General features: G+C 44.5%; 1 protein-coding gene across 2 annotated transcripts; it reads right to left on the bottom strand.

The window, feature by feature from the left end:
- Positions 1-6,564: 6,564 nt before the first annotated feature.
- On the bottom strand, positions 6,565-20,605 carry LOC308579817 (zinc-binding protein A33-like). 2 transcript variants are annotated; one of them, XM_081180775.1, is made up of 7 exons: positions 20,462-20,605; positions 19,012-19,287; positions 17,554-17,649; positions 11,010-11,243; positions 9,194-9,213; positions 7,633-7,748; positions 6,565-7,473 (listed from the first exon to the last, which is right to left on the bottom strand). In XM_081180775.1, the coding sequence occupies exons 2-7, from the start codon at positions 19,282-19,284 to the stop codon at positions 6,932-6,934; spliced, it is 1,281 nt and encodes a 426-aa protein (XP_081036901.1). In that variant the 5' UTR covers positions 19,285-19,287; positions 20,462-20,605; the 3' UTR covers positions 6,565-6,931. The 2 variants fall into 2 exon arrangements, with proteins under 2 accessions (XP_081036901.1, XP_081036902.1); XM_081180776.1 differs by lacking the exon at positions 20,462-20,605 and adding an exon at positions 20,196-20,216.
- Between the last annotated feature and the right edge of the window lie 4,543 nt (positions 20,606-25,148).

Here is a 25,148-nt window from a genome sequence, read left to right as displayed (position 1 = left end):
CAAGCTCTTGCATCTGCAACAGCCAGAACCAAATCACCCAGGCTAACCCTATATCACTGTTGTGTTGGTACGGCCAGGAAAGAAAGGGAAAAAAGGAATTTTTTTTCTTGTTTCCAGAGAGATTAGATTTAGTCTTGTTGCTGCATATGTGTGGGTCAGCCAGCTTCTTCATTGAATTAAACAGTCTTCACCTTTTCTTATAGGCACACGGACAAAACATCCCCAGGAACTTTATTTTTCCTTTCCCCACAGGAGATCTCAAACAAACAACCCCTTTGCTATTCTGTTTTCATTTCATCTGTGGCCAGCAGGCTGTAAGGGAGCTAGCTCTGTTCCAGGACATCCACAGACGAAAATGGGTTGCATAAACTCCCTGGTCCCGCACAGGCAACGCTGGGTGGTGGAGCTACAAATGGCTTGAGACTCTGGAAGGAACAGGCCAAGACTCAGAGCTGTTGTTTAACACAAAAGAAGCTGATTCTTGGAAGATGACACACTAGCATAACAGCCCGAGAGAACGAAAAATCAAATAAACACCCAGCAGAGACTCTCCCACCGAGAGTATTCCTTCTGTCCAAAAGCAGCTCCCTTTCCGATTTGTACAAATCATACACAGCGGACGCATACTTTGGAGAAAACAGATGGTGGCCTATTGCACCATTTGGCGAGCTGAATGTGACACGTATATTTAAGCTAATACAGGTTAGATCAGCTCCTCCATGTAGGATGTTTTGAAGCAGCAACCATGGGATAATGGCCCACTCTTTTTACTTCCTCTGAGGGGATATGGTTTGAAAGCATGCAAAGCTAAGCAGGTGGTGTGTGTGTGTGTGTGTGTGTGTGTGTGTGTGTGTGTGTGTGTGTGTGCTTGGATGGGTGGCTGGCTGAGAATCACATATACAGTACACTACTTTGGGTTCCATTCAGTAAGGTGGGACATAAATGTAATGAAATGAATCAGGAGAAGGAAAAGAGAAGCTTGGCTCCTTTTCCAAGCTGCTATGGTCCTTGTTCTTATCTCTTTAAGATCTGTGGGTTGTTTATTGTGTGGCTGGGAGGTGCTGTTGCAGCGTGCCTTCTCTCCACTGTCTGTAACCCACATCTGGGACCCTATATGTGTGGAATATGGCACTTATGGAATGCTTAACTCACCATTGAGTGGTGATAAGAGGAACAACAACAAAGATGGGCTTGACTCTCTATGGTTCAATTTATATCATTTATTAACAATAGTACAATAATCTCCCTTCTGTCTTACAGCAGCCACTTACAGCATAAATTATCTTAATGCTTTAGATTGAAGTCTACCCTGTAGTGAGAACTTATTCAGTAATGTACAAAGATTTTCCAAGTTTGTTTTGATGCCATGTGGATGACTGCATACAATACTCAACATCTGTACATGTATTTGTCTTGGAAGACAACACTTTATGTTTGGTAATTGTTTTTCAAATTTTCAATAAAGTTTTTTTTAAAGGGAAATTAGCCTGTATTGGTATATGGATACATCCACTCAGTTTTATGGTGATGTTCACAGCACCAGCACAAGCAGTAAGTTTTCCATTCAGCCTAAGCACTTTCTGGGGAAAGGGTTCTATGCCTTTCCCAAGCATTCTTCCTTAATTTTTGACTATATTCTACAGTGCCTAACCAATAACATGGGTAGCAGTCACATAGATGCACCTCAAAGAGATCCCCACCCCCAACCTTCAAATAATACAGTATCTGCAACACACATTCTTCCATAAATTATTCTCCCCCACCCAATCTGGTTTGCTATACACAAAGTCAGCATCTCTGTCAACTCGTAAGTTGCTTTGCTCCATAAGACTTTGCTCCATAAGAATGGGTTAGGTAAATCAATTGAATCAATCAAATATTTATTATGCTTGATCAACCATTAAATAAAGTACAGAAGAAAAACTAGTGTACAATCACAGCCTCAGTAGAACCAATGATTAATTATTAACAGTGAAAAGTTGGGAACTCACAATCATAGCAGGTATAAGGGAAATTAATCACAACATTCAAATGATGAATGGCACCTGTTTGGTCATCGTGCTTTTTTCAGGGGTACGCATACCCCTAAACATTTTGTGAATCTAAGTTTGGCCTCATTGAGGGGCAGTATTTCAATATGAGTAGGAAAATGAGAGTACCCCTAAACATTTTTTTTAGAAAAGCACTGGATTTATTAGACCCCTCAAGCAAGACACTTGAAAGGGTCTCTAAGGATCAACCAGGAAACTGCCTCCTAAGGAGATAAATTATGCATTCCTCCACCCGTTGTGGGTTCTCTAACATTGACAGAAGCTTCAGTAAAAGACCTAAGAGTGTTTCAAACTCTAAATGGTTGCAAGGATCGTGTCTGCCATTGAAGGGAACTTGGGTAAATCTGTCATCTAGGATCTTGGAGGGCAAAATGTAAAAATATGCCAACAAACTCTTCTGTACTTAGGTATTGTTAGAAAATTTAGATATGGCTTACAGAGGCAGACTGAGCCAAGGCCAGATACCATGATGTACATGCAAGGAGATGCATGGACATCTGCAGGGGTGTATGTGTATGAAAACAATGCTCCCCCCAAGGTGAACCATAGTGCCCTGTTTCTCAGCTTCCACTTAAAAAAGAACAAGCTCCTACCATTTGTAAGAACCTCAGAAATGAGAAAAGCTTAGTACTTTTTGTTTGCCGCAGGAATGCATTTATCCTGCTTCCTTACATGCTCCAAGTCATTACTAAAATATTCCAAACTGTGCAAAAACAAGCACATCGAGTGATCAAACCCCCAACAAAAATGGGAAGCTGCCCTCAAAATAAAGCAAGTAGCAACAAATGCAAAAGGCAATGGGGCTGACCAAAGAAAGGGGGCGATTTATTGACCTAATATGTTTCAGACGCTATAGGGATTCAGCGAACAGTAAATCAAAATTCGAATGTGCTACCTCTAATTATTTCCTATGCTGCCTTAGAAATAGAAGAGGTGTAGCACGCCTGAATTTTGAAACACTGTCCTCTGAATTTCCCTGAAGGAAGCCTACTTGGTTGGATCAATACCTCCACCACACTTTTGTAATCAAGCTTACATTCATTGACTTCACATACATTTGGCATGCTTTATTAAAATTTTGAGTTTTAATGATGACAGGTTTGGGATGTGAATGTACATTTCCTGTTAGGCTGCACCTATGCACTGGGAAAGTGGGAAGGAGCCTTCTTACAAAGCCTTTGGGCCTTCCTGTAACACTTTTAAACCAGATTGATGAGCTTCTGGGAAATGAAGAGATCTGCTTCATTCATTGCCAGGGTAAAATAATAGGACACTGGCAATCCCTGGCTGCTGTTAAGATTAGATAACTGTGACCAATCCATCAAGTACAGTATCTTCAACCAGTGTCTCACCCCTCAAAGCTGCTGGCTTCTGCCAATGGATATGTTTGTTTTGCCCACTGGGCCTGGATCCACCAGGCTTGTTGAAAGCCTTGAGCTACAGAAAGGCTCCGTATAATCTTACCCATTAGAAAGGCTGCTGACAGACGAGGGTTTCTTAGCCAGGAGGTGATCCCCAACCCGCCCCCCTTTCCTCCAAGTATTAAAGCAGCTCTGAAAAGAGTCCAAACCTGTCACTCCAACCTCAGTCTTAGGAATCTAAACAAATAGCAGAATCAGGCGCCATTTGTTACATTCCTCAAACGAATGGGACTCTCATCTTTCATTTTGAGAACAGTATTTTTTATATTTAAAAAACCCCAAAAGTCAAAAGTTGTGGAGAATAGCTCTAGCAGGTCAAGGAGCAGCAATGGAGCCTGAACAAGCACATTGTGCCTCTAACCCCTGTGCAGTATAGTTGTGCACTAGCCACTAAAGTTGCACTAGGAAGGCTGTGGGGCAGACCTAGATGGGATATTGCATTTTCAAAACTCAGTTGAACCACAATGCAGGGGTTGAAGCAATTTCAAGCAGGGAAAGGGGGGGGGGGAGCTAGCTGATCTCTTCTTGCATCTACTGCCTTCCCCCACCCCACATCCATTCACATTTGTCCTGGCCAGGTTCAAAGACTAGCAAATTGCCCCCAACAATGTGTGTGTCCTTGGTGGTTAACCCACTATCTGGATGGACACAGGTTGGTAGGGGAAAGGCCTAGCACCAGTTTTGGTCCCTGCTTCAAGTTGCCACTGCCTTCATTTAAAAGGGGTTCAGTCAGTCACATCGAGTGTGACCTCTTAGCTTCCCTCGTGCAGTTGTATGCTTAACACAGAGCGGTTGTGCAGTGGCTTCATGCACATGGGTTGCATGATACAGGCACTGAATCTCTCAGAGTGGAAAAGTCATGACTATTCAACTATTGATCAATGCTTGTTGCTGAAGCGCATTATCAACAAATACCTTGGCAAGCACAAAGAAGCAGATTCACGGCTCTCAATGACTTGAAAGCAGCCTTTGACTCTATCCCTCCCTAATGCTTTTTGGAGAAAGTTGCAATCAGTAGGTATTTATTTAAAACTATTAAGCTCCTTCATAAGGATGTATTCTGGAACAACTTTACCAGCTAGAACTGGGTTACCGTAAATGACCAGTTTTCAAATAGCCTTTCTGTTGCTAGGGATGTACTTTTAAAATTGTTTTTAAAGGATGTAGCGCCCTTCTTAAAAAGCAATCATCTTTGTACTGTGAAAGTAGGCTGCAATAGGATAGTTATCCTTTTATTGTGCTAATGATGTTATTTTAATTTCCAATTCACAGGTTGAACTGTGTAGGCTGCTAAGATGATTTAGTTTGTATTGTGATAAAACCAAAATAATGGTTTAATACATAGTGTAAAACTGGACATTAGACGGGAAATTATTCAATTAAATACTTAAGTTATTGTGTTCTATCAGTTGAGCAGCTGCTCCACCCTGTTTTGCAGGATTGCTGTTGCTGTTGTTGATACCCTGCATTGCCCCCCACAAAGGGACTCAAGGCATATATGAGAACAGCTAAAAACAGAAAAAAATATATTTAAAACAAATAAAAATAGTTAAAACTATATTTATATATACATATATCTGTATTAAAAACTAAATTAATAGTTTTTCAACTCCATTAATTTAATTGTACACTGTCAATAATTTTTTCTTTTAAACTACTACTGTCAGATTTAGTAAAGAATTCTAAAACACATTGATAGAATATTGGATCTTTTATGACCAAGTAAGTCTTGGGGGCAGCAATGGAAGTTACTGTAAAATTTGAGAGGCAGATTTGTAAAATTGCTGTTACTGTAAAATTTGACTATGATAGTGGCAGGCAGAAGAAGGACAACTCAGCCTGCTGTACTTTGAAATAGCTAATCTTGACAAGCAGATAACTTTGTTAACCCTTTCTATATGGCTCCTGATAAAGAAAGGCTGCTGCATGCTAGAACAATCTTGCAAATAACTGGCTAAGAATTCAATGCGAAATATGAAAGACACGCAGCAACTGCTGAGCATCAACGCCATCACTCAGCGCCTTCTGTTAGCATGCAGAGCCCTCTGCTGGCAAAATGCGGCCCTGCACCAAGAACAGGAACTCCTTATACCCACTGAAAAAACACCCTTGCAAAAGGAAATTCCACTCTTTGTATGAAGAAATTCTTTAGTGTCATCACTGGGTAAAAGACTGATTGATTGAGCATTTTGTGCACTGCTGCAAAAACAATGACAGCTTGTGAAACTGAAAACTCTTGTGGAAGAATAGGCAGAAACAAGCATTTATTATTATTTTTAAAAAGCGGTACGGCAAGAGGATGAAAACAAACTGTGGTGTCCTGGTACAGGCCAAAACTGGCACAAAGGCCTCTTATGCATCTCTGCCAAATATACAAGCTACTCTGAACTACTGTGCTGCAATGCGCCAATGCAATTCTATCATCCAATGGTTCGTCCATGGAGCATAGCTCTGCCAATGCGGACTTAGTCCATGAAGGTGCACCGATCCCAATCCTCTCTCTTGCAATCTGCCATTCTTGTTGCCACTGTTAGGTTGAACTGCTTTATTCAGCACCATTATTCAGCACTTCACTGTGCCCAGACTTATTTTGACAATCTAATTTCCTCCACAACTAGTATGAACAATTATGTTGTGCTGTGTTTGCATGAGTGTATGTGTTGCAGAGCCTGGGGGTAGTTTTAAGGGTGGTGTAGTCGTTAAGAGTGTTGGAATAGGACCTGTGAGACCAGGGTTCAAATCCCCACTTGTCCATGAAGCTCACTGGGTGACCTTGGGCAAGTTACTGTCTTTTAGCCTATCTTACCTTGCAGAGTTGACGAGATTAAACGAGAAGGGGAGGGAACCATATATGTCACATTGAGCTCCTTGGAGAAAAGGCGGGCTATGAATGCAACCAACAAACTATCCTTGTCTCTGCTGTTATCACTTTTGGCTCCAGCTTTTCTACACCTGTGTTTTTGTATGTGTCTCTAAGTCAGAATGCAGGTCAAAGAGTCCAATGGTTGTGGTTGTATGTGTTACTGATCCCTAGTGCTTTGGGATGTATTCCCATCTTATACAGCTGGCAGAAATGACCAGGCAGCACCATCCACGAAGCACAAGGCCCTTTAATTACACAAGACAGAAAAAGGCATTAACCTGGAGAAGGGGACGTAATTATAATTAGGGGGGGAAATGAACCAGGAACCGACTAATTCTTCTTAATCATCTGCTTTAATATCTATTCTAACACATTCCATCATGTTGGTATTGTTTTATGCATTCTAAGAGGTGGTGTTCGTCCTATGAAATAGAAGAGTGGGTTGTGGTTTTTTTAAAACCTCTTTCCAAAACCGTTCAGTTTCCCTTAACCTGTTCATCACAGCGGGGAGACACACAGGGTAGAACTTATGTGCTCCCAGGAAACAAGAGGGACCCACCAAGTCTTGCTGAATGGAATCAGACTTCAGGATGTTTCTATAGGTTCAGGTGGCAGATCCTCATGGGCTCTGCATTCTCGCCATCGCCGAAACAAGTGCTGAAGAAAGGATAGAACCTGCGTGCCCTGACCTGGTGGAAGGTGAAGAGAAGGGACATGTCCTCGGCATTATAAAAGGCCACCTTCCTTGCCCTGCAGTCCAGCAGGACACCTACTTTTCTCAGCAAGCACCCAGGATTCAGGCGCACCCAGTGAGCGGCTGCAGCCCAATAACGAGACTTCTCCCGCAGCCGTATAGCCCAGTAGCCATTCTTGGGGCATAGCTTGACTCTTGCTGCCCGGTCCACTGAGTCCGCTGCCACTCCCAGGTCCCACTTGGTCTTGGTGCCCACCCAGACCTCCCAGTAATGTCTTCCACTCTCAAAGGACTCCTTCGCCAGCACATTCACACACTGCAGGAAGCGGCTGGGGCTTCTGGGCACAGACTGGGGTGTCTTCCTCTCTGTCACTGCCGTCAGGTCTTTGGACAGGACAAGGTTAGGGTGAGCCGATTCAGGGTCCAAGGTCAGAGGAGCAGGAGCTGTAGGAAGAGAATATACCGGGATTCAGCTACTAATCGAATTAATGATAATTTTAAGAAAGAAACCGGGTAGCATGTCGTCAAAAGAGTCTATGAACTCTGTTCTGTTCCCATATCCCCAGTATGCTCTGTTGCAATTGGGGGGTGGGCGCGACTCACCTGTGCAGATCGATTTCAGCATCCTTCTCCAAAATATAAACTGCAGAGGTCCATCATACCGGTCCTTGTGATGCTCTATATTAAAGGCGGTCAACTCTTTCACCTGCACCGCTGGCCTGGAGCAGAAAGAAATGTCTGCTGAGCAAAACAAGATTCCAGATAAGGAAGTTCTGGATTTTAGAAAGTGACTCCTAACCAATCTGAAAGTGCTTCAGCCAGCATAAGGATGGGACAACAAGCAGTTGCGGCTCGGCCAGTGCCAGGGAGCGTCCTCAAATTATTGTGGGGACCAAATCATGTCTTTCCCCCTCTCCTTCTAGCTTTCTAAAAACAGTAGCTAAGGGGCCATCACAAAAGATGTGCCTCTCCTGTCCTTGTAATCTGAGTATTCCCTGGGATCCTCGGTCAAAGGGCAAAACACTATCTCTACTGAACAACCCCTCTTATGCAGGTATTTCAAGAGTGAGGTATCTTTGCAAAAGGACACAACTCCTAGGGGTTTCAGTACACCATCTTGGAGTGTGTAGGCCACTGGTTCTCCTCTGCCCTAGTGGCTAAGTAGCCTACTGCCTAGAGAGACAGAAGGTGGGCAACCACAAGTTCCATGGAAGCCAACTTCCAGAATGGAAACATGTATGATAATAAAATAGAATCCACCAGTTTCTGCACAGTACTCCATAGAAACATGAGCCAAATGCCCTAATTCTCCTCAACATTGACAGCAGCCAAAGAGCACTCTCAAACCTATCTTCTATGGATGTATTTGCTCTCCTTTCTCCCCAGCAAAGTGAGCTGGGAAATGAACTGCTCTGGCAATCTTTCATGCGAGATTCACCCAAGTTTAGCCATTAGAGAAGCTTGGCAGCTCCACAGCTTGAGAGAGCGATAATCATTTTAAGGCAGGCCACCAAAGCACAGCCCCTGGGTGGCTCATTAAACCTGTCCCCTCATCCTTGCCTTCCCAGGCTACAATAAAATAAAATAAAAAAGCAAGGTTTTCAAGCAGCTGAGAGACAACATTATATGGCAGGTGAGGTGCACTCACCTTGGTGACCTGCAAAATTTATTTAGGCTCATTTCCCAACCCTCCTTGTCGAACACAAAAAGAGGCCAGCAGGACCAGTCCAAAGGCCCCGATTCCAGCTTCCTTTTCCCACAGCGGCTAACCAGATGCCCATAGGAAGCAGGCAAACAAGACCTGAGCACAACACTCTGCCCACCTGTGATTTCCGGCAACTTGTATTCTGAGGCTATTAGATCATAAACATAGTGGCCCCAGAAGACCATTGAAGTAATGTGGGAGGACCTTATGAAAGCAGTTAAATCCTGGGTGCACCTCAGTGCTTTTGCATTCACATCCTGAACCCTGAGGTCGGCACATCTATGCAACAATGCCCAGAAGGAGAGATCTCCTATATTCCCCAACAGCTTCTCTCCCAATAATTATTTTCCAATGCTTTAAAAGCTACAGCGATAACAGTCCGTCCCCCCCGCCAGCTGAGCAGGTAAAATAAGAGGCTCATGAAAACAAAAGCTGCTTTTTTTCTTTCCAGGCACGTACCTAACAGACACATTTTCCACCTGCAAAAAGAAAAAGAAAAAAGAGGAGAAAATTAACAAAACCCCTCACTTAATCCTTATTGCAGCTCAAGTAAATTCTCCTGTCAAGTAAATTCTCCTGTCCATTTTTTGCATCTGTACTGAAGTACCAGACAATTAAAAACATAATTATGGCCCTACAATTTGAAGTGGCTGCCTGGGAACCACATGGGATGTTGCCTTGAGTTGCATGACGGATGAAAGTTGGTATACAAATGTAATATAATGAATAAATGAATGAATGAGGTGGCAGCAAATTCTGAAGGGGTATGGGCTAGTTCTGATATATAAACACTGGCTTCTGTAAGCAAAAGAGAGATGCAAGAGAAGGCAGGTTCCTCATATCACCAAGACTCAAAAGCCTGGAACCTAGATGGTATCACTGTCAGCTGTCAGGAGAGCATGCCATACACACATAACAACATTTCCCTAGTCATATTGTACCTCTGGCCCGCACAGAGGCTGAAAATATGCATAATCTTGACTGAGAAGTGAGGACATACATGTACTTGCCTATCAAAAGAAATGATAACCCACCTTTTGGCTCTAACAAGCACCCTCAAGGCAGCTTGCATTTAAAATTTCAGAATTATACAAGCAGTAAAATAAAAGCCAAGGGAGTATCACTACCAGCCACCCCACAGGAGTCTGATGATGGAAGGAGATAGTTGAGTATTTGAGACATTTAGAAAAAACACACAAGTATTTTCATGCAGACCTGCACAGCACAGCGCAGTATGGTCCGAAGGCACACAATACAGTAACCTTGGCTGAAACTAAGCACTTCATCCCTACTTCCAAGAGTAGCTAGTTCTTACGACAGAACCGGTCTCCAAGCCCGGACTGTTTCTTTATGCCTGTTAGAGGTTAAGGACCATGATTCTCACAGCATGCACAAGCAGATCCTGCTGGAGAAGCAAGCTTAAACCTCCTAGCAAAGGCTACCTCGGTCACTTCACAGCACAATCCTGCTGCAGTAACCGTGGCAACCAACTACGGAAAAGCATCACACCAAGCAACCAGCAATACTTCAATCTTAGAGAGAGATGGAAAGGGCTGCCTCTTACCATGGGGCAAGAGGGGAGGCTGGGGAAGAAAATGGCAGGCACACGTTTTCCTTTATGTTGGAAGTGGCAAATAGAAAGCTGTAATGTTGGGGGGGTTTTTTGTGGTGAGAGAAGTGTTCCAGCCACTGTCTCACCTCTGTTTAAAAGAGAGAGGGAATTGGGAAGCCACACTTTTAATGGCAGATAAACTTCTTTACATCTCAATGCAAAGGCCAACAGTTATTTGCCTTCTATGACAATGTTATCTGGCAGACATTGACAAGGCCTAATTCTGGTCTAGGGCAGAAAAACATATTATTGATAGAGACAAACATTTTCAGTCCGGAGTTTAAAATATGGAAAGACTTCTTCGAACACGCATTCTCCCCCCCCCCCCACAAAACCATGACCCACTCCCAGGTCTCACTGCATCTTATACAAAGGCCGAATGGTCACCAATCAGGTATGCTGCCATGGTGGATTTTCTGCACTAGCAAGGGGTTGAACTAGATGACCTCTGAGGTCCATTCCAGCTCCGACTCCAGGATTTTTTAAGCCTCACCCCACTTCCTGAAAACTATAGCGTTTGCCAGTGTGCAGTGTGATACGTGTCTGGGAATGTGGAGAGGGTGGAGCCTATGACTGAGAAAACGCGAGAAAATGCAAATCCGCCTCCGACACCCATGACCCAAACTCCTCCTACCCCAGCCTTGTAAGCATGATGAGTCTCACCTCCAGCAGCAATGAGTTCCCCAGCTCATCAAGCTTTTTCTGAATGTGCTCCATGCTCTTCTTCAGCTCAGTTATTGCCATACTGAGACGTGTGGCATCTCCGTCCAGCTTCATCAACCACTGTTCTTCCTCTCTGGCCAGCCCCGTCAGCACAGCTCTCTCTTCCTCTTGCAAGATCTGATGAAGATACTCAAATTCTGCCCGGATCTTGGAGTTCACTTCACGAGATGTTGTCTGAAACAGCAAAAGGGCTATGTATGAAAGCAGCACGTTCAGCCACATCCAGACTTCTGTGTAATTCAAGGAGGATTGTAAAGCCAAAACATTTGCGGGACAGAAAACACAATATGGTGTTGGTCAAGGGGAGAGCAGCCTATGCCCCTTCTAATATAAAACATTTGCATCCATGTTCATTGGCTTCATAGCAATTTTTGCTGTCACAAAGCTAGGCTGCTTCCATAACAGATGTGTACCGTATTTTTCGCTCCATAAGACACACTTTTTTCTTCCTAAAAAGTAAGGGGAAATGTCTGTGCATCTTATGGAGCAAATGTGTGGTGCCTGGAGGTGAATTGCCCAGGGGCAAAAAGCAGATCATGCTTTTTTTTTTTGAAAGAGGGAAGAGGGTGTTGAAACAAAGCTGCTGATCGTTTGCTGATCAGGGAGAGAGATAAGGGGCGCTAGAGATAAAGGAGGCTGCCTGGGAGGGGGGAGATAAAGACAGCAAACTTGCAAAGGGGGGAAACAGGAAGACTAAAGCAATAAGAAGAGAAATTAGAAGAAAAGGAGGAGCAAAAAACTGCTCCAGCTAAGACACTACGGCAAACAAGAGGGAAGGGAGTGTTGAAAGGAAACAGTTGATCGGTGGGATCAGAAGAGAGATAAGGGCCGCTAGCAGAGGCTGCCAGGGAGGGGGGAGGTAAAAGCCCATGGATCCTCAGGATTTTTACATTGGGTCACCCAAAATTCTCCATCAGATCACATAGCATGTCCATGGCTACAGCCAGCACCAAAAAACCACACACCCACTGTTTCCTGGGTGCAAAAATGTGGTTACAAAGCACGGATCCACATGGATCCTCAGGATTTTGCATTGGGTCACCCCAAATTCACCATCAGATCACATGTCTGTGGCCACAGCATGAACCACAAAAATCATACATCCACTATTTCGTTCAGAATATATTTTTTCTTGTTTTCCTCCTCTAAAAACTAGGTGCGTCTTATGGTCAGGTGCACCTTATGGAGCGAAAAATACGGTAATCGGGAATTGCCATCCATCATTCAAGAACTGTTTACAAGAAACTGCTGATGCTGTTTCATTACAATACCATTTTTCTTTGGTCCACCTGTCTTTTTTCAGGACTGACTGGTGACAACTGTTTGGCCCCATAAAACTTACCGTAACTGCATTGCCAGTCTTTTCGGCATGGATTAAACTTTTTCAGAGCTGCTACAGTTTTAATTAAAAGCTACCTTGTGGCATTTGCCTCCTAGGTGGGTCATAAGGAAAGGGTTAAAATGAGTGTGATGTGATTGGCCAGTGGAAACAGATAGGAGGAGTTAGAGTTGGAGGTGTGTGAAAATCAGTTGAGAGTGGGGAGTTGGAGAAGGAAGAGGGAGGAACAGCCTGTGGGTTGGTCAAGTTGTGTGGTGAGAGGAATTGTTAGGTGGAGTCAGATAGTTAGTTGGGATAATCAGTTTGAAGTTGTTAGGAACGAATAGGACAGTTAAGGAACTAAGATTAAGAAACTGACAAGAAAAATTAACTGAAACCATAAGCTTGTTCATGCCTATAAAATAAATTTGATTATTTGTTAATGTTAACAACTGACTGGACTCTGCGTGTACCCGTCAGAAACGGGTTGGTGGCAGCGAAGAAAGCAATCACAGTGGTGGCACAGGGTCAATAGACCGTCAAACGTCCGGGGACCCTGTGTGATCTCCACATACCTCTTTATGGCTTATTCCTCTGATTGCTTCCTGCTGAGTGTACCTGATAAATTTCTGATAAATTGCCTCAGGAGTTGATCTTATGTAATCAGTTCCAGAGATGCCTGCTGTTTCTATCCTTCAAAGCTTCCTGCAAGACCCTGTGTCTCTCTCTCTATGCTTGACAGAGAACTCAAAGAAGAGATAGGAGCATTTTCTGAACTCCAGGAAGGTTTGGAAACGGATAGACATGTCAGCTTTCCTTCTCCACATAAGAAGTGCAGAAGGAGAGGCAGAGTCTCAGATAAGGGGGTAAAGAGTGGAAGAAAAGCCTGCTATTTCTTTCTCTTTTTTATCAATACGGCAGCATGAGTGAGAGTCTGACATACTCACTCCACTCCTGTCAAATGGTGCCGCTGATGCTCATCTCTGCTATGCGGAGTGCAAGAACCCCAATTTGAGCTGAGCTTGGCCACAGGTGTCTTGTGGAGACCAGATGCACTCCAGAAGCCCATCCTAAAAGCAGCTGCTCAGCAAGATGGTCTAGAATTTGAAGCAGAATCTCCAGCAACTCACCAGTGGGAGCACTTGTAAATTGTGTAGTGCAAAAGCATCTAATTCTGAAGAATAAAAAGCATCTAATTCTGAAGAACAATTTCACAAGGTAGAATGTTCTATCCAGAGCCCACCAGACTGAAATGGAGTGGTGGGTGGTGCCCCTATTCTTGGACTGGAGAAGAATAACCAGAAGCTCCCTCACCTCTTCTGTATTCTTGGTAGCACTGGGTTATTTTGTATTGACTATTCTTATTCTTCTTATTTATTATTTATACCCCACCTATCTATTACAGCCTTTGGCCTCTCCAATTTACTACTCCCCTGCAAGCAATTCAGGTCTTTTCACTACAGATACAAAGAAATACTATCAAAGTACTAATCATTCACATTGTCCATCTTTACCTCCAACTGTACAGTATTGCATTTCTGATGACATGACTAGTATGAAATACAAAGACCCAGGTGAAGCCACTTCACGGATGGCATCAAAACAGCCTCAATATATATATCCCTCTATCCATGTCTCTCATTATTTGATTTGCCATTTTTAAAAAGTCTTTGCTACACATCACATATGAGGGTTTCCATAGTGAACAGCAGTATGCATTATCAGTGATTAGAGTTCATTTTGATTTCAAATTATCCCTTCTGAAGTGCACATTACTTGCAGCTTGCCAATGTCAATAGTGTCTAGTAATGCTTCCTAAACTAGGCCACCCAAGTCCTTTTGATGTTGCTGGCAGACCAGCCTCAATTAAAACAATATTATGTCTCTTAAAATTAGGCCAACTCACAGCTCATTCACTTTTCCCTCAACCCTGCTTGTGGTAGGCTATCTTTATCCAACCTTCAATCCCCACCAATTAGAACGGTTGGTGCAGGATAATCCATTTGTGTCGCTAATCACACTGCCTTTGCCTCCTGGGAAATTACTAACTATCCCCACCCCAAACCCATGGGGGTCTTCTGGTACAAACAGATAAGAGCATAAGAAAATCCTGTCTGGATCAGGCCAAAGTTCCATCCACTCCAGTTTCCCATTTCCTACAATGGCCAACCAGCTACCTCTGAGAAGTCTACAAGCCGTGTAAGAATCCAAAAGTCTGCTGGCTCAAACAAATGGAGGATCAAAGGGGAAAACATGTGTGGGAAATGCTTGTTCATATCCTACCTTAAAAAGCTCACCCAAGCTTTCCCTTGAAATAGACCACAGTTCCTGAAGTCATATATAACAAGAAACTGTGGTTCAGTCAAAAGTGAAAGCTTTCGCTCTCATCCTGTCATGTGCAAAGAGAGAGCCAGCATGGAACAGTGGTTAGAGTATTGGCTAGGACCTGGGAGACCAGGGTTCAAATCCCCACTCAGCCATGAAACCCATGGGGTGACTTTGGGCCAGTCACGCATCTCAGTCTCACCTACCTCACAGGGTTCTTGTGCGGATAAAATGGAGAGGGGAAGAAGTATATATGGCACTTTGAGCTCTTTGGAGAAAAGGTGGGATATAAACAGAGTAACAAATAAAGGAGAAAATAAGGGAGTGTGAAAGTCAGAAGGTCACCACACTGTTTAGAGACAGATGTCTGAACAGCAACTACACATTGTTGCAACTGCAATCATTTTCTTCCTTCTTCCATGGGACTATAAGGATGTATCTAACCCATTTCCATGTCATAGGTGGCAAAATTATTGCATGTGTGCGCATGCCACTGAGCACTAGCAACAGCAGCTTTCCAGAACAAGCAAACTCAATGCATAACATATGAACACATAGCCATCTCTTATCTGCTCATTTGGTCAATCTTCAAAATAAAATAATAATGAAACCAACAAACTGTGTGTGTGTGTGTGTGTGTGTGTGTGTGTGTGTAACATCTGTATGCCAGTTACTATAACTTGCTTCATTTGAAAATTTGCGTTTTCTGATCACAGGTTCTGGTTGCTTTCAGATTGGCATTCTAGGCATCCCTGACAATTGTTTTAGAGTGAACTGTTGCATTGTGTCTCCTTGACTGGTGAAAAAGCCACAGTGCACAATGAGCTCGGAAAAAGCATGATAGGCTTAAATATATAAAGAGTGTACCTAAATGATTTCAGGGGCGATGTTATCTTTCAAATGTGTACTATGTTTAAATATGACAATAATTGTAACATATCTAGCATAAAAGGAGGAAAGAATGAGACATGAGAGATGGGGATCCTTTTTAATCAAGGACTGGCAGCTCTCCAAAGCTAGCGCCTGCTCAGGCCGGATATCAGCTGCTTTTAGCAGTCGCTGAACCATCTGGCTCCTGTCTAGGACTTGCCCTACCAGCTAATGATGCTCTACTAAGTGCTCACATTGCCAGGAGTCTTGCTGACATATTTCTTTGCTCTGAGCAGCAGACAGACAATTTTACTTGAGATTCTATGGGGTGCTGTTTTGAATTAGCTTGGCACTGCTCCCTTGGACTTTTAGAGCTGAACAAATAATTGTGAATGAAAAACACAATTTGGGAGAGTCACTAGTGCCAACAACTCTCAAAGTTGCCAATACACAGAAGTCACTGGGAAGACGCAACCCAAGATGTTAGCCAGGGACTACGCTTAGCTGGCAAATCCCCAGCTGCAAGCTCACCACATAAGAAGTGTCTGCTGGATCAGGCCAGTGGCCCACTGACTCCACCACCCTATTCTCACAGTTGCCAAACATATGCCAATTGAGAAAACACATGAGAAGGACCCAAGCACAACAGTGTTTTCCCCTCCTTTGGTTTCCAGCAACTGGTATGCAGAAGCATATTGCTTCCGACAGTGGAAGGGGACCATATCCCTCAGGGTTGGTAGCCACAAGCAGCTTTCCTCTCCATGAATTTGCCTAATCCTATTTTAAAGCCACTTGCATTGGTGGCCATCACTGCCTCTTGTTTGACTCTGTGCTCTGTGAAGAAGGACATCTATGACACCAACGCTCTAGCCCTAAGGGGTTTCCATTATTCCACTCGGCATGGTGAGTGAGGTGCTACCCCATGGCGAGCATGTAGAGCGGCCAACCCTTCCTTCCTTCCTTCCTTCCTTCCTTCCTTCCAACTTTGAAGCTGTGGTGGTGGAGGTGGGTGGGGGTTATCCAAGCAGCTGTGTGGCACTCCCTGCCACCTGTCCGGCTAAGAGCTGTTTAAGAACAGCTGCATGTTCAGTGTAACTCCCACTGCGGTCCTTACTTGCTTTGGTGCTGGAGAGGCTGCGGTGGCTCTGATGCCCCTGCCTGAAGATGCTTGGAAAAGACTGATGGGAGTGTTGATGGGCATTGTTGTCCAAAGGCCCTTGGGGTAATCCCGCCTTCCTTGTCCGTGACCCTGAGAAGCTTATAGAAAATCAACTTGTCTTGTTTAATTCTGTGTCATAAACCCTGGTGTACAAAAGCTTCCCTCTTCCCTCTATTATTTAAGAGGCATTTTGCTTGTTTCCCCAAGATAAAAACCCAACAGGTTGGATTTGACTAAGTGAAATCTGGCATGTGAAGCCTGGTGACATGGGGAAATTTGAGGTTCTTTGCTGAAGCTTAGTGGCTTTCAGCTGTCTCTCTCTATACCACTCCCAAGTAATTTCCCTACTGCTCAGCTCCCTCTGTGAAAGTGCTGCAATTAGAGGTATTAATCTTCTTTTCTGCTGAGGTGCGTCAGCAGATCAATGGTTATCTGGGCAGATAATTAGTTTGCTCCAACCCCAAAGCAACTGTCATTTATTTGGCGGCTTTATCTTTTTGCCTGTGATTTAAAGCAACCATTAAGATGGGCGGTCACAAAACAGCAAGATGCCCCAATTGCAGCCCTGCTGATTTGATAAGCCTGCCGAGGCCCAGCTTTCAGCTGTTTTCTATTTTTGTCCATTCTTTTCTCTAGTTAAGACTCCCCAATTGATCTCTTCCAGCCCTTTCTCACCGGCAATACAAAAGAGCAACACATCTCTTCCTCTGTAGGGAAGCCTCCACCTTTAGAAACTTTGGGATTTCTCATCTGAGCAAGCCAACACAAAACAAAAGCGACCACAGAAGGAAAAGTGGGGAATGTACTGGTACCAGCAGGGTGCAGATGTTCTCTTCAGCTGCATGCTTCATTCTCATCAGTTTCTCACACTCCACCTGGCAAGACTGAAATGCCTCTTGGAGGTGTGTCTAAGAATGAAATAGATGGATAGATAGAACACTTAATCATTATGTGTGCAACAGTCTCTGCCTATCAATTTTAGAGCCAGGATGGCATAATAATAAACAGAGCAAGGATGCGAAACTTCTGGCCTAGCCGGCTTTCCCACCTCATAGGGTTGATAGAAGAGCAAAATGAGGTAAGTCCTACCTCCCTGAGTTTCTTAAATAAAAGCCAGGGTACTACCCTTAACAATAACTGCCATTTACAGATAGGTAGCCGTGTTGGTCTGCCATAGTCAAAATAAAAAAATTCCTTCCAGTAGCACCTTAAAGACCAATTAAGTTAGTTCTTGGTATGAGCTTTCGTGTGCATGCACACTTCTTCAGATACACTGAAGAAGTGTGCATGCACACGAAAGCTCATACCAAGAACTAACTTAGTTGGTCTTTAAGGTGCTACTGGAAGGAATAACTGCCATGTTCTTTTTCTCCTTTAAAATTGACTTCTGCAGCCCCAGCTTTCCTGTTCTTCCATTACTGCTTGATCAACTGCTACCCTTTCCTCTTCTATTCACTTGCCAACCCCAAACCTCTCTCTCCAATAACCCCAGCTGTAAATTAAGCTACGAGAGCATGACTTGCTCAATGTCACTGACTTACCTTGAAATCCACAAAGCTGAAAATCCCACACTAGGCCTATGATGGGAATTTACCTTCCCAGAATATTTGACATGCCTTTTAGCCTTTGTGCAGAATCAACAGAATATGAAACCCATGACCTTTGATTAAGCGCCTCACATGATGTGGTAGTCCAGTGCAAACAATAGTGTTGCAATGACCCAAGCCAGCAAAGAGGAATAACTACAGAAAGAATACAATCAGCCATTGGACTGAAACTCCCAGGGAGTTAAGACGCTGGGGTAGGAGTAGGGCAAATTATGCAGGGGAAAGAAATCCACTGGGCTCTGCACAGCCAAATGACAGGCAAGCCATCTGCTGGCAAACTGAGCTGGAAACAGGGAGTTGAGATTTTAAAAAGACACACAAATATCTTTGTCAAAGTGCTATTTGTCTTTGCTTCGGAGGCTGCAGGGGAGACTGCTTGATGGGAGATTCTGTTAGAATCAGAAGGTGACAAATGGAATTTTCCACTTGTCCAGAATTCTTGGTCCAAACAAGTCTGTCCCACACTTCCTTGAATCTTTCTGTACAGTCCCAAGCAACTCTCATACTACTGTACAAGGTACCCCTGCCTAGTTCATATCTGACCATCCTGTTTTGTAGCTAAGTTGACCACCTGAGAGAAATGCCAAGCCCCACAATTCATTGAGGGAAGCACTCCAGGAGGAAAGGAATTAATAATCACTGTCTTGCCACCCAGCTGCTCACCTGCATTTTTTTCTTGTGTTCCTCAGAGGTGCACCTCCGAACTGTCTCCACTACTCCAGAAACAAGGTACTGGGGACGGAAGGACCTGGTGGGGAACTTTTGCCGGCATTGGGGGCAGGTGGCAACTTTTGAGCTCTTATCCCAATAGCTCTGGATGCACTCCCTGCAAAAATGGTGCATGCATTCCAGCATGACTGGGTCTCGGAACAGATCATAGCAGATGGCGCAGGTCAGCTCTTCCCGGAGGCTCTGCTCCCCGCTCCTATGGGCCATTTCCTGCACAGACACAAGATACATTCCTCACTCTACCTGCCACAAACCCCCAGACTCCAAGGTCCGAACCTCTCCTGCACATTCACAAAACCCTGCGGTTGCAACACATGCAAACAAGCCAGCTGTGTGCATGGTTCTGTTGCACACTCACGCTAAAATGTGGCAGGTACAGAAACAAACAGCTGTCCTTTTAGGCCGGACATCCCCAAACTCGGCCCTCCAGATGTTTTGGGACTACAACTCCCATCATCCCTGTCCACTGGTCGTGTTAGCTGGGGATGGTGGGAGTTGTAGTCCCTAAACATCTGGAGGGCCGAGTTTGGGGATGCCTGTTTTAGGCCTTTAACAGCAGTAATAAAAGAGTTTTAGGACGACCTCTACAAATTCTGATGTGCCAAGGAGAAAAGCAGCACCAGATGCATTTCTGCCTATTCCCATGGTTCCCAACATGGGGCACACACCCCACAGGGGGGCGATTTGATTTTTAAGGGGGGCAATTCGAGAATGAGTTAGACCAAGTTAATGGCCTTTTAGACTTCCTCCACCTGAACAGGAGTTCACTTTTTGAATAAGAAGAATTATTAGTGGGAACCACTGGCCTACACGCAAAGGCAGTGTAGTGCTTAGAAAGGGTGCCCTCCATACATTGTTGGTCCCACCAGCCCTAGCCAACTTGGCCAAAGGTCAGAGATGAAGGAAGCTGTAAGCTACCCCAGCTTAGTATGTCAGACAAGGGCCCAGGAGACCAGGGTCCAAACCCTCATTCAGCCACCTTGAGCCAGTCACTATCTCCCAGCCTAACCGATGGGTCGCAGGGTTGGTGTGAGGTGAAGATGGAGAGAGGGAGACCACGAGCTCCTTGGAGGACAGGTGGGCTATAAATGTAATAACAATAAATAGGAGGTTGCCACCTTAGCAGCTGCCCTACAGGCAAAAATGCAGCCTGTGAAACGCACACCTCCACGGCAAGGAAAGCAACACCTGTCGAACTGCAGCTCGTTCAAGGCAAAAGCGAGCCTTTACGTCGGAAGACCCACGGAAGGCGCGAAGCAGACAGCCGGGAGAGCGGAGACCCCAGCTCCCCGCCCCCCCATCCCTCTTCCCCCCGTGCAGGCCACGGGAGAGGAGAAGGGCTGCGCTGGGGCTCCCTGCCGCCGAGCCCTGGCTCCGGACTCACCGCCTGACGGGGACGCCGCTCTCCTCCGCCGGAACCCCACCCGCCGCCCGCTCTCGCGCTTTGGCTCCCCGCGCGCCACGGACTCTCGGCCCAGGCGCTCCAACTTTCACTTCCCCTGCACGGCGCGCCTGCCTCGCGGTAGCTGAGCGACGGGCGCTCCCCGCCAATTGGGGCAGGCCCTGGGAGGCTGCGTCGCCCTCCATTGGCCGGCGAGGGAGATCTGCTCCGCCGGGGCCCTCGGCGGGTCTCGAGAGCGCGACTAGGACGCGAGGCGGCGGCTTGGCTGTTGCACCAGGCTTGCCCTTGCGGGAGGCGGAAAGGGGCAGTCTCGGCACCTGGTGGTTGTTGTTTTCATAATCGTTTTTATAGATTTTCAAAGATATAAACATAAAACAAAATCCAAATCTCGAATCTCCTGACTTTCCCCCTGTCCCTTCCATGGGTCCTTTTAATTCTATTTTCAACTGCATATCAGTACTTCTCCAATTTTTCATCTTCCTAAGTTATCTATACGTTCTGTTATTTTATTACAAGTGTGTTTAAAATCCTGCTAAGGTTTTGACCTGTTCACAATGATTTTGTATATACATTATAAACACGGGAAACACCTGGTTGTTTTTAGGCCGGAGATCTCCTTGGTGGTGGTGTGATTCATCAACGTGGGCAGTGTCGCTGAGCAACTGGTGGTGGTACTACTACTACTGCTACTACTAAAAACCTTTGCATCATTCTTGCCCACCGAAAGGAAGGAAGGTTGTTAGAAAGTTAGGACTCAAAAGCCAGCTGCTGGCTGTGGCATTGATGGTTCTGAAGTACAGGGCAGAAGTACAGGGGAAGCAAACAGAGTAGAGTCATAGGCAGAAGCAGGAATTAAACATCCACAACCATGTCCTACCATCAAGCATATTTGGGCATCATCATATGCATGTGTGTGTATGAGCGCAGCATTTTCTATCTTTTGTACATATCTAACAACAACAAAATTCCAAAAATTTCATAACAACCCCACCAATCCTCTACAAAAATGAATTGCTGTTTTTAAGAGCTTGGTCTCTTGAAGAGTCTGCTGAGTTTCACTCTATAAAATGTGTAGTCACATTGCCTTCAAAATGCATCCCAGTGTGGTGAGGAGAGGGATCTCTTTTTTCCAGGAGGGCTTGAGCAGGCCAGTCCTCTGCTTCCAATGCCACCCTGTTCTTCAGCTTGACACATCAACATACCTGTAAAGGCACTTCTAGACACTGTGTTGGTCCCATACTGGCACATTCAGGTTGCACAGTTAAAGATGATTTGACACTTAGCCCAAGAAGCCTTACTTCCCCAGCTAAGGACGTTCCCAGAGACCCTATTTATTATCAGTGTTCATCCTGATTGGTCTGCAGGAAGATTAGATGACGTTGGCTATTTGTTGAGCATTCATTATGATTAGTTTGCAGGGAGGTTAGATGATGCCAAGTCAAGGAAAGTGTTATCCTGCACTTTCCAGCCATTTTATCTGCCACTATCCTTATCACAAAAAAGTCAAATCTTTGGGGAAAGCAGGTGTGTTGCACAATACCTCCTAATCAACAATAAATAACGCTTGAATTTTCTGGTATGTATTGAGTCCAATCCAAAAATACTAGCAGTCTAAATTGGATGGCTTTCAACAAGGAAAGTGGTAGGAAAAGGAACTGGAAAGTTTGACCTTGTCTAACATTGCAAGCTTTGTGCAAAACCCCCAGAATGAATGCTCAATAAACAGATAATATGGAAGTTAATAGGCCCTTGTCAAGCCATCTTCTCCTTTTTTCCGGAGTTCCTTTAATCTACAAGTGTCTGTATTTCAATATACCTGGGGAGTTCTCTTATTTTGGGGGTAATTGTTTTGCATCCAAGCTGCTAGGCATTCAACCATATGACTTGGTTGAAACAAATTGTACTGTTGTTCTGCTCAGAATGCCTTCTCTGACACAAGTCGCCCACTGACTAAAACAGATGCGATGTTATTTGGCAATCAGTAATTGCTGAGGGATCACCTCTTCTTATACCTAGCTGCCTGCTCATTAATATCAAGCATGGAAGCTGTTATCTGTATCTGGTGGAAGCACAGTTGGTGTAGGCAAGAAAGAGGTCATACTCTGTGACTAGTGAACACAACAGGCTTCCTAATACTGTGGAACACTTTGTCTCATGAAACTGTCCAATCCCCCGTGGTTGTCTTATGTCAGTTGGTTAATACTTTTTCTTTTTTTCTTTTAGTTCAAACAGGCATTTAGCCTGCCAGGCAGATACTGTATTTTATTTGAAGGTTGTGTTTTACTTGCTGCCTCTGCTGCATTTTGTTTGATATTGACATGGTTTAAATTATTGTAAGCCATGCTGAGTAATGCATACACATTAGAAAGGCAGGGTTAAAAAAAATGTATATGAATAAATGATTGTGTGAATGACTTTAAAATAAAAAAGTAATTTGTGGTTGCGGGTTCCCTAATTGGGATCCGGATTGTGATGTGGGTAGAATGGGAGCTTTAACTTGGGCTTTGGCCTTGGTCCCAAACTGGAATCCCTTCCCCACTCATACAACTTTTGACCATAGGCATGTTCTATTAAAAAAATTACAAGGTGATGTACTGGTGCCCATTGTCCAAGGGAGGCCCTCAAGGACTAGGGTCCCAGTTCTAGAAAATATAAGCCTTCACTGCATTCTGCCCAATAGGCAGAGGTGGATTTAGGGCATCACGGCTAGTTTGGTTGAACTGGGAGCGGAGTCTCGGGGGTGCCACAGGGGGTGCCACAGGGGTGCCACAGGGGTGCCACAGGGGGTGCAAGTATAATGTAGAATGGAAGGTGATAGGTATGGGCACTGCTGAAATTTGGGACCCCAAGGTCCATGGGCAGCTTGTTGTTGTTTAGTCATTTAGTTGTGTCTGACTCTTCATGACCCCATGGACCAGAGCATGCCAGGCACTCCTGTCTTCCACTGCCTCCCGCAATTTGGTCAAACTCATGCTGGTAGCTTCGAGAACACTGTCCAACCATCTCGTCCTCTGTCGTCCCCTTCTCCTTGTGCCCTCAATCTTTCCCAACATCAGGGTCTTTTCCAGGGAGTTTTCTCTTCTCATGAGGTGGCCAAATTATTGGAGCCTCAGCTTCACGATCTGTCCTTCCAGTGAGCACTCAGGGCTGATTTCCTTAAGAATGGATAGGTTTGATCTTCTTGCAGTCCATGGGACTCTCAAGAGTCTCCTCAAGCACCATAATTCAAAAGCATCAATTCTTCGGCAATCAGCCTTCTTTATGTTCCAGCTCTCACTTCCATACATCACTACTGGAAAAACCATAGCTTTAACTATACAGACCTTTGTCGGCAAGTTGATGTCTCTGCTTTTTGAGGTGCTGTCTAGTCTTTGTCATCGCTTTTCTCCCAAGAAGCAGGTGTCTAAATCAATACAAAATACTTAACTAACTGAGGTTCGGCCCCTGCCAACATAAAGCCTGCCCTCCAACATAAATCCTTGCTTCGCCCATGCCACCAGTTACCATAAGGGAAGGGTTACAAGTGCTATACAGTCCAAACAAATCAAGGTCAAGCACAGAGAATCAGTCTAGGCCTAAACATGATCTAGAGATGAAGTTGCACAGTAGTTCAGGGTCAATAGCACAGGGAATTCTGGCAAGAAATAACACAGCAAATCAGGGAAACAGAAATCAGGAACAAGGAGCCAGTAACTGGAAGGCTCAAATGGGAGGCCTTTTATCATCCAGCCCAAGTGTTCTTCCTTTTGATGCTTTTAAACCTCCACTCCACTGCCTTTTTCTTAGTTCCTTAATGCCCACCTCTACTCCATCTAGCTAGGGCATTCTTTCCCCACTTCGCTCCATCTCTGTGATAGGAACTGCTTAAGCACATGGCCCAGGCAGATGTGCCTTGGGTAGCTTGGGTCATTCGTGACAACAAACCATGTCATTATTTTCTATTTCTGTACTGGCGCTTCGAGCAGCAAAGCCATCTCATTCACAGTCTGCCATTTTATGTGAATAAGCATTTGTATTCATTAAGATTGGCATTTATTGGTTTTTGCTAATTTCCCCAAATTAAGCAAGGCAATGTTGCCATTCACAGAGTAATCATGTCCTGCAGTATGTGTAGTATATTGAATTGGAGCACTCCACTCCTGGAACCCACAAGAAACATGGAAATACTGAAGTGTGCGTGGCTTGCTTTTTTTTGGTAGCACCCCAGATTTGACCAAAGCTGTTGTGCCCATTTTCCTCTGTGGAAAAATGTGAGATAAACTGACAGAAGTGCACAGGAAACAAATAGAAGAGAGACATAGGCAGGCAAAACAAGCAAACCTCCCATATCCTACCTTCGAGCATATTTGGGTATCACCATTTTTAAGCACAGCATTTTCTCTCCTTTGAACATAACAGAAAATAGCCCCATAATAGTCCCCACCTCTATCCCCCATTATCCCCGCACCCTCTCCACAGATTTATAATCCTCTACCAAAATGATTCATGTTTTAAGTAATTCATGTCATATTCTGTTAAAATCACCTTACTGTTTAAATGACATTTCCTCCCTTTACTGCCATATCTAATAAAGAGTCTTTGTCTACATTTTAAAGTTGATGTTTAGTGAAATTGTGAAATTAAATGTTTGGCTACCATGGAAGCCCTTAAAAACCACAGAAATTCATAT

This window comes from Podarcis bocagei, assembly GCF_964188305.1.
Source record: "Podarcis bocagei genome assembly, chromosome: 2".
In the NCBI taxonomy this organism is placed as follows: Eukaryota; Metazoa; Chordata; class Lepidosauria; order Squamata; family Lacertidae; genus Podarcis; species Podarcis bocagei.
Note: the sequence above shows the minus strand (reverse complement) of the source record. Positions and strands in the feature narration are given on the sequence as shown.

Excerpts from the sequence above, each read along its gene's own strand:
- LOC308579817 (XM_081180775.1), bottom strand. The coding sequence starts at position 19,284 with ATGGCCCATAGGAGCGGGGAGCAGAGCCTCCGGGAAGAGCTGACCTGC. Across the intron at positions 9,214-11,009 it reads GGAACTCATTGCTGCTGGAG|GTGGAAAATGTGTCTGTTAG; the intron begins GTGAGACTCATC and ends TTCTTTTTGCAG. Across the intron at positions 7,474-7,632 it reads GCTGAAATCGATCTGCACAG|CTCCTGCTCCTCTGACCTTG; the intron begins GTGAGTCGCGCC and ends CTCTTCCTACAG.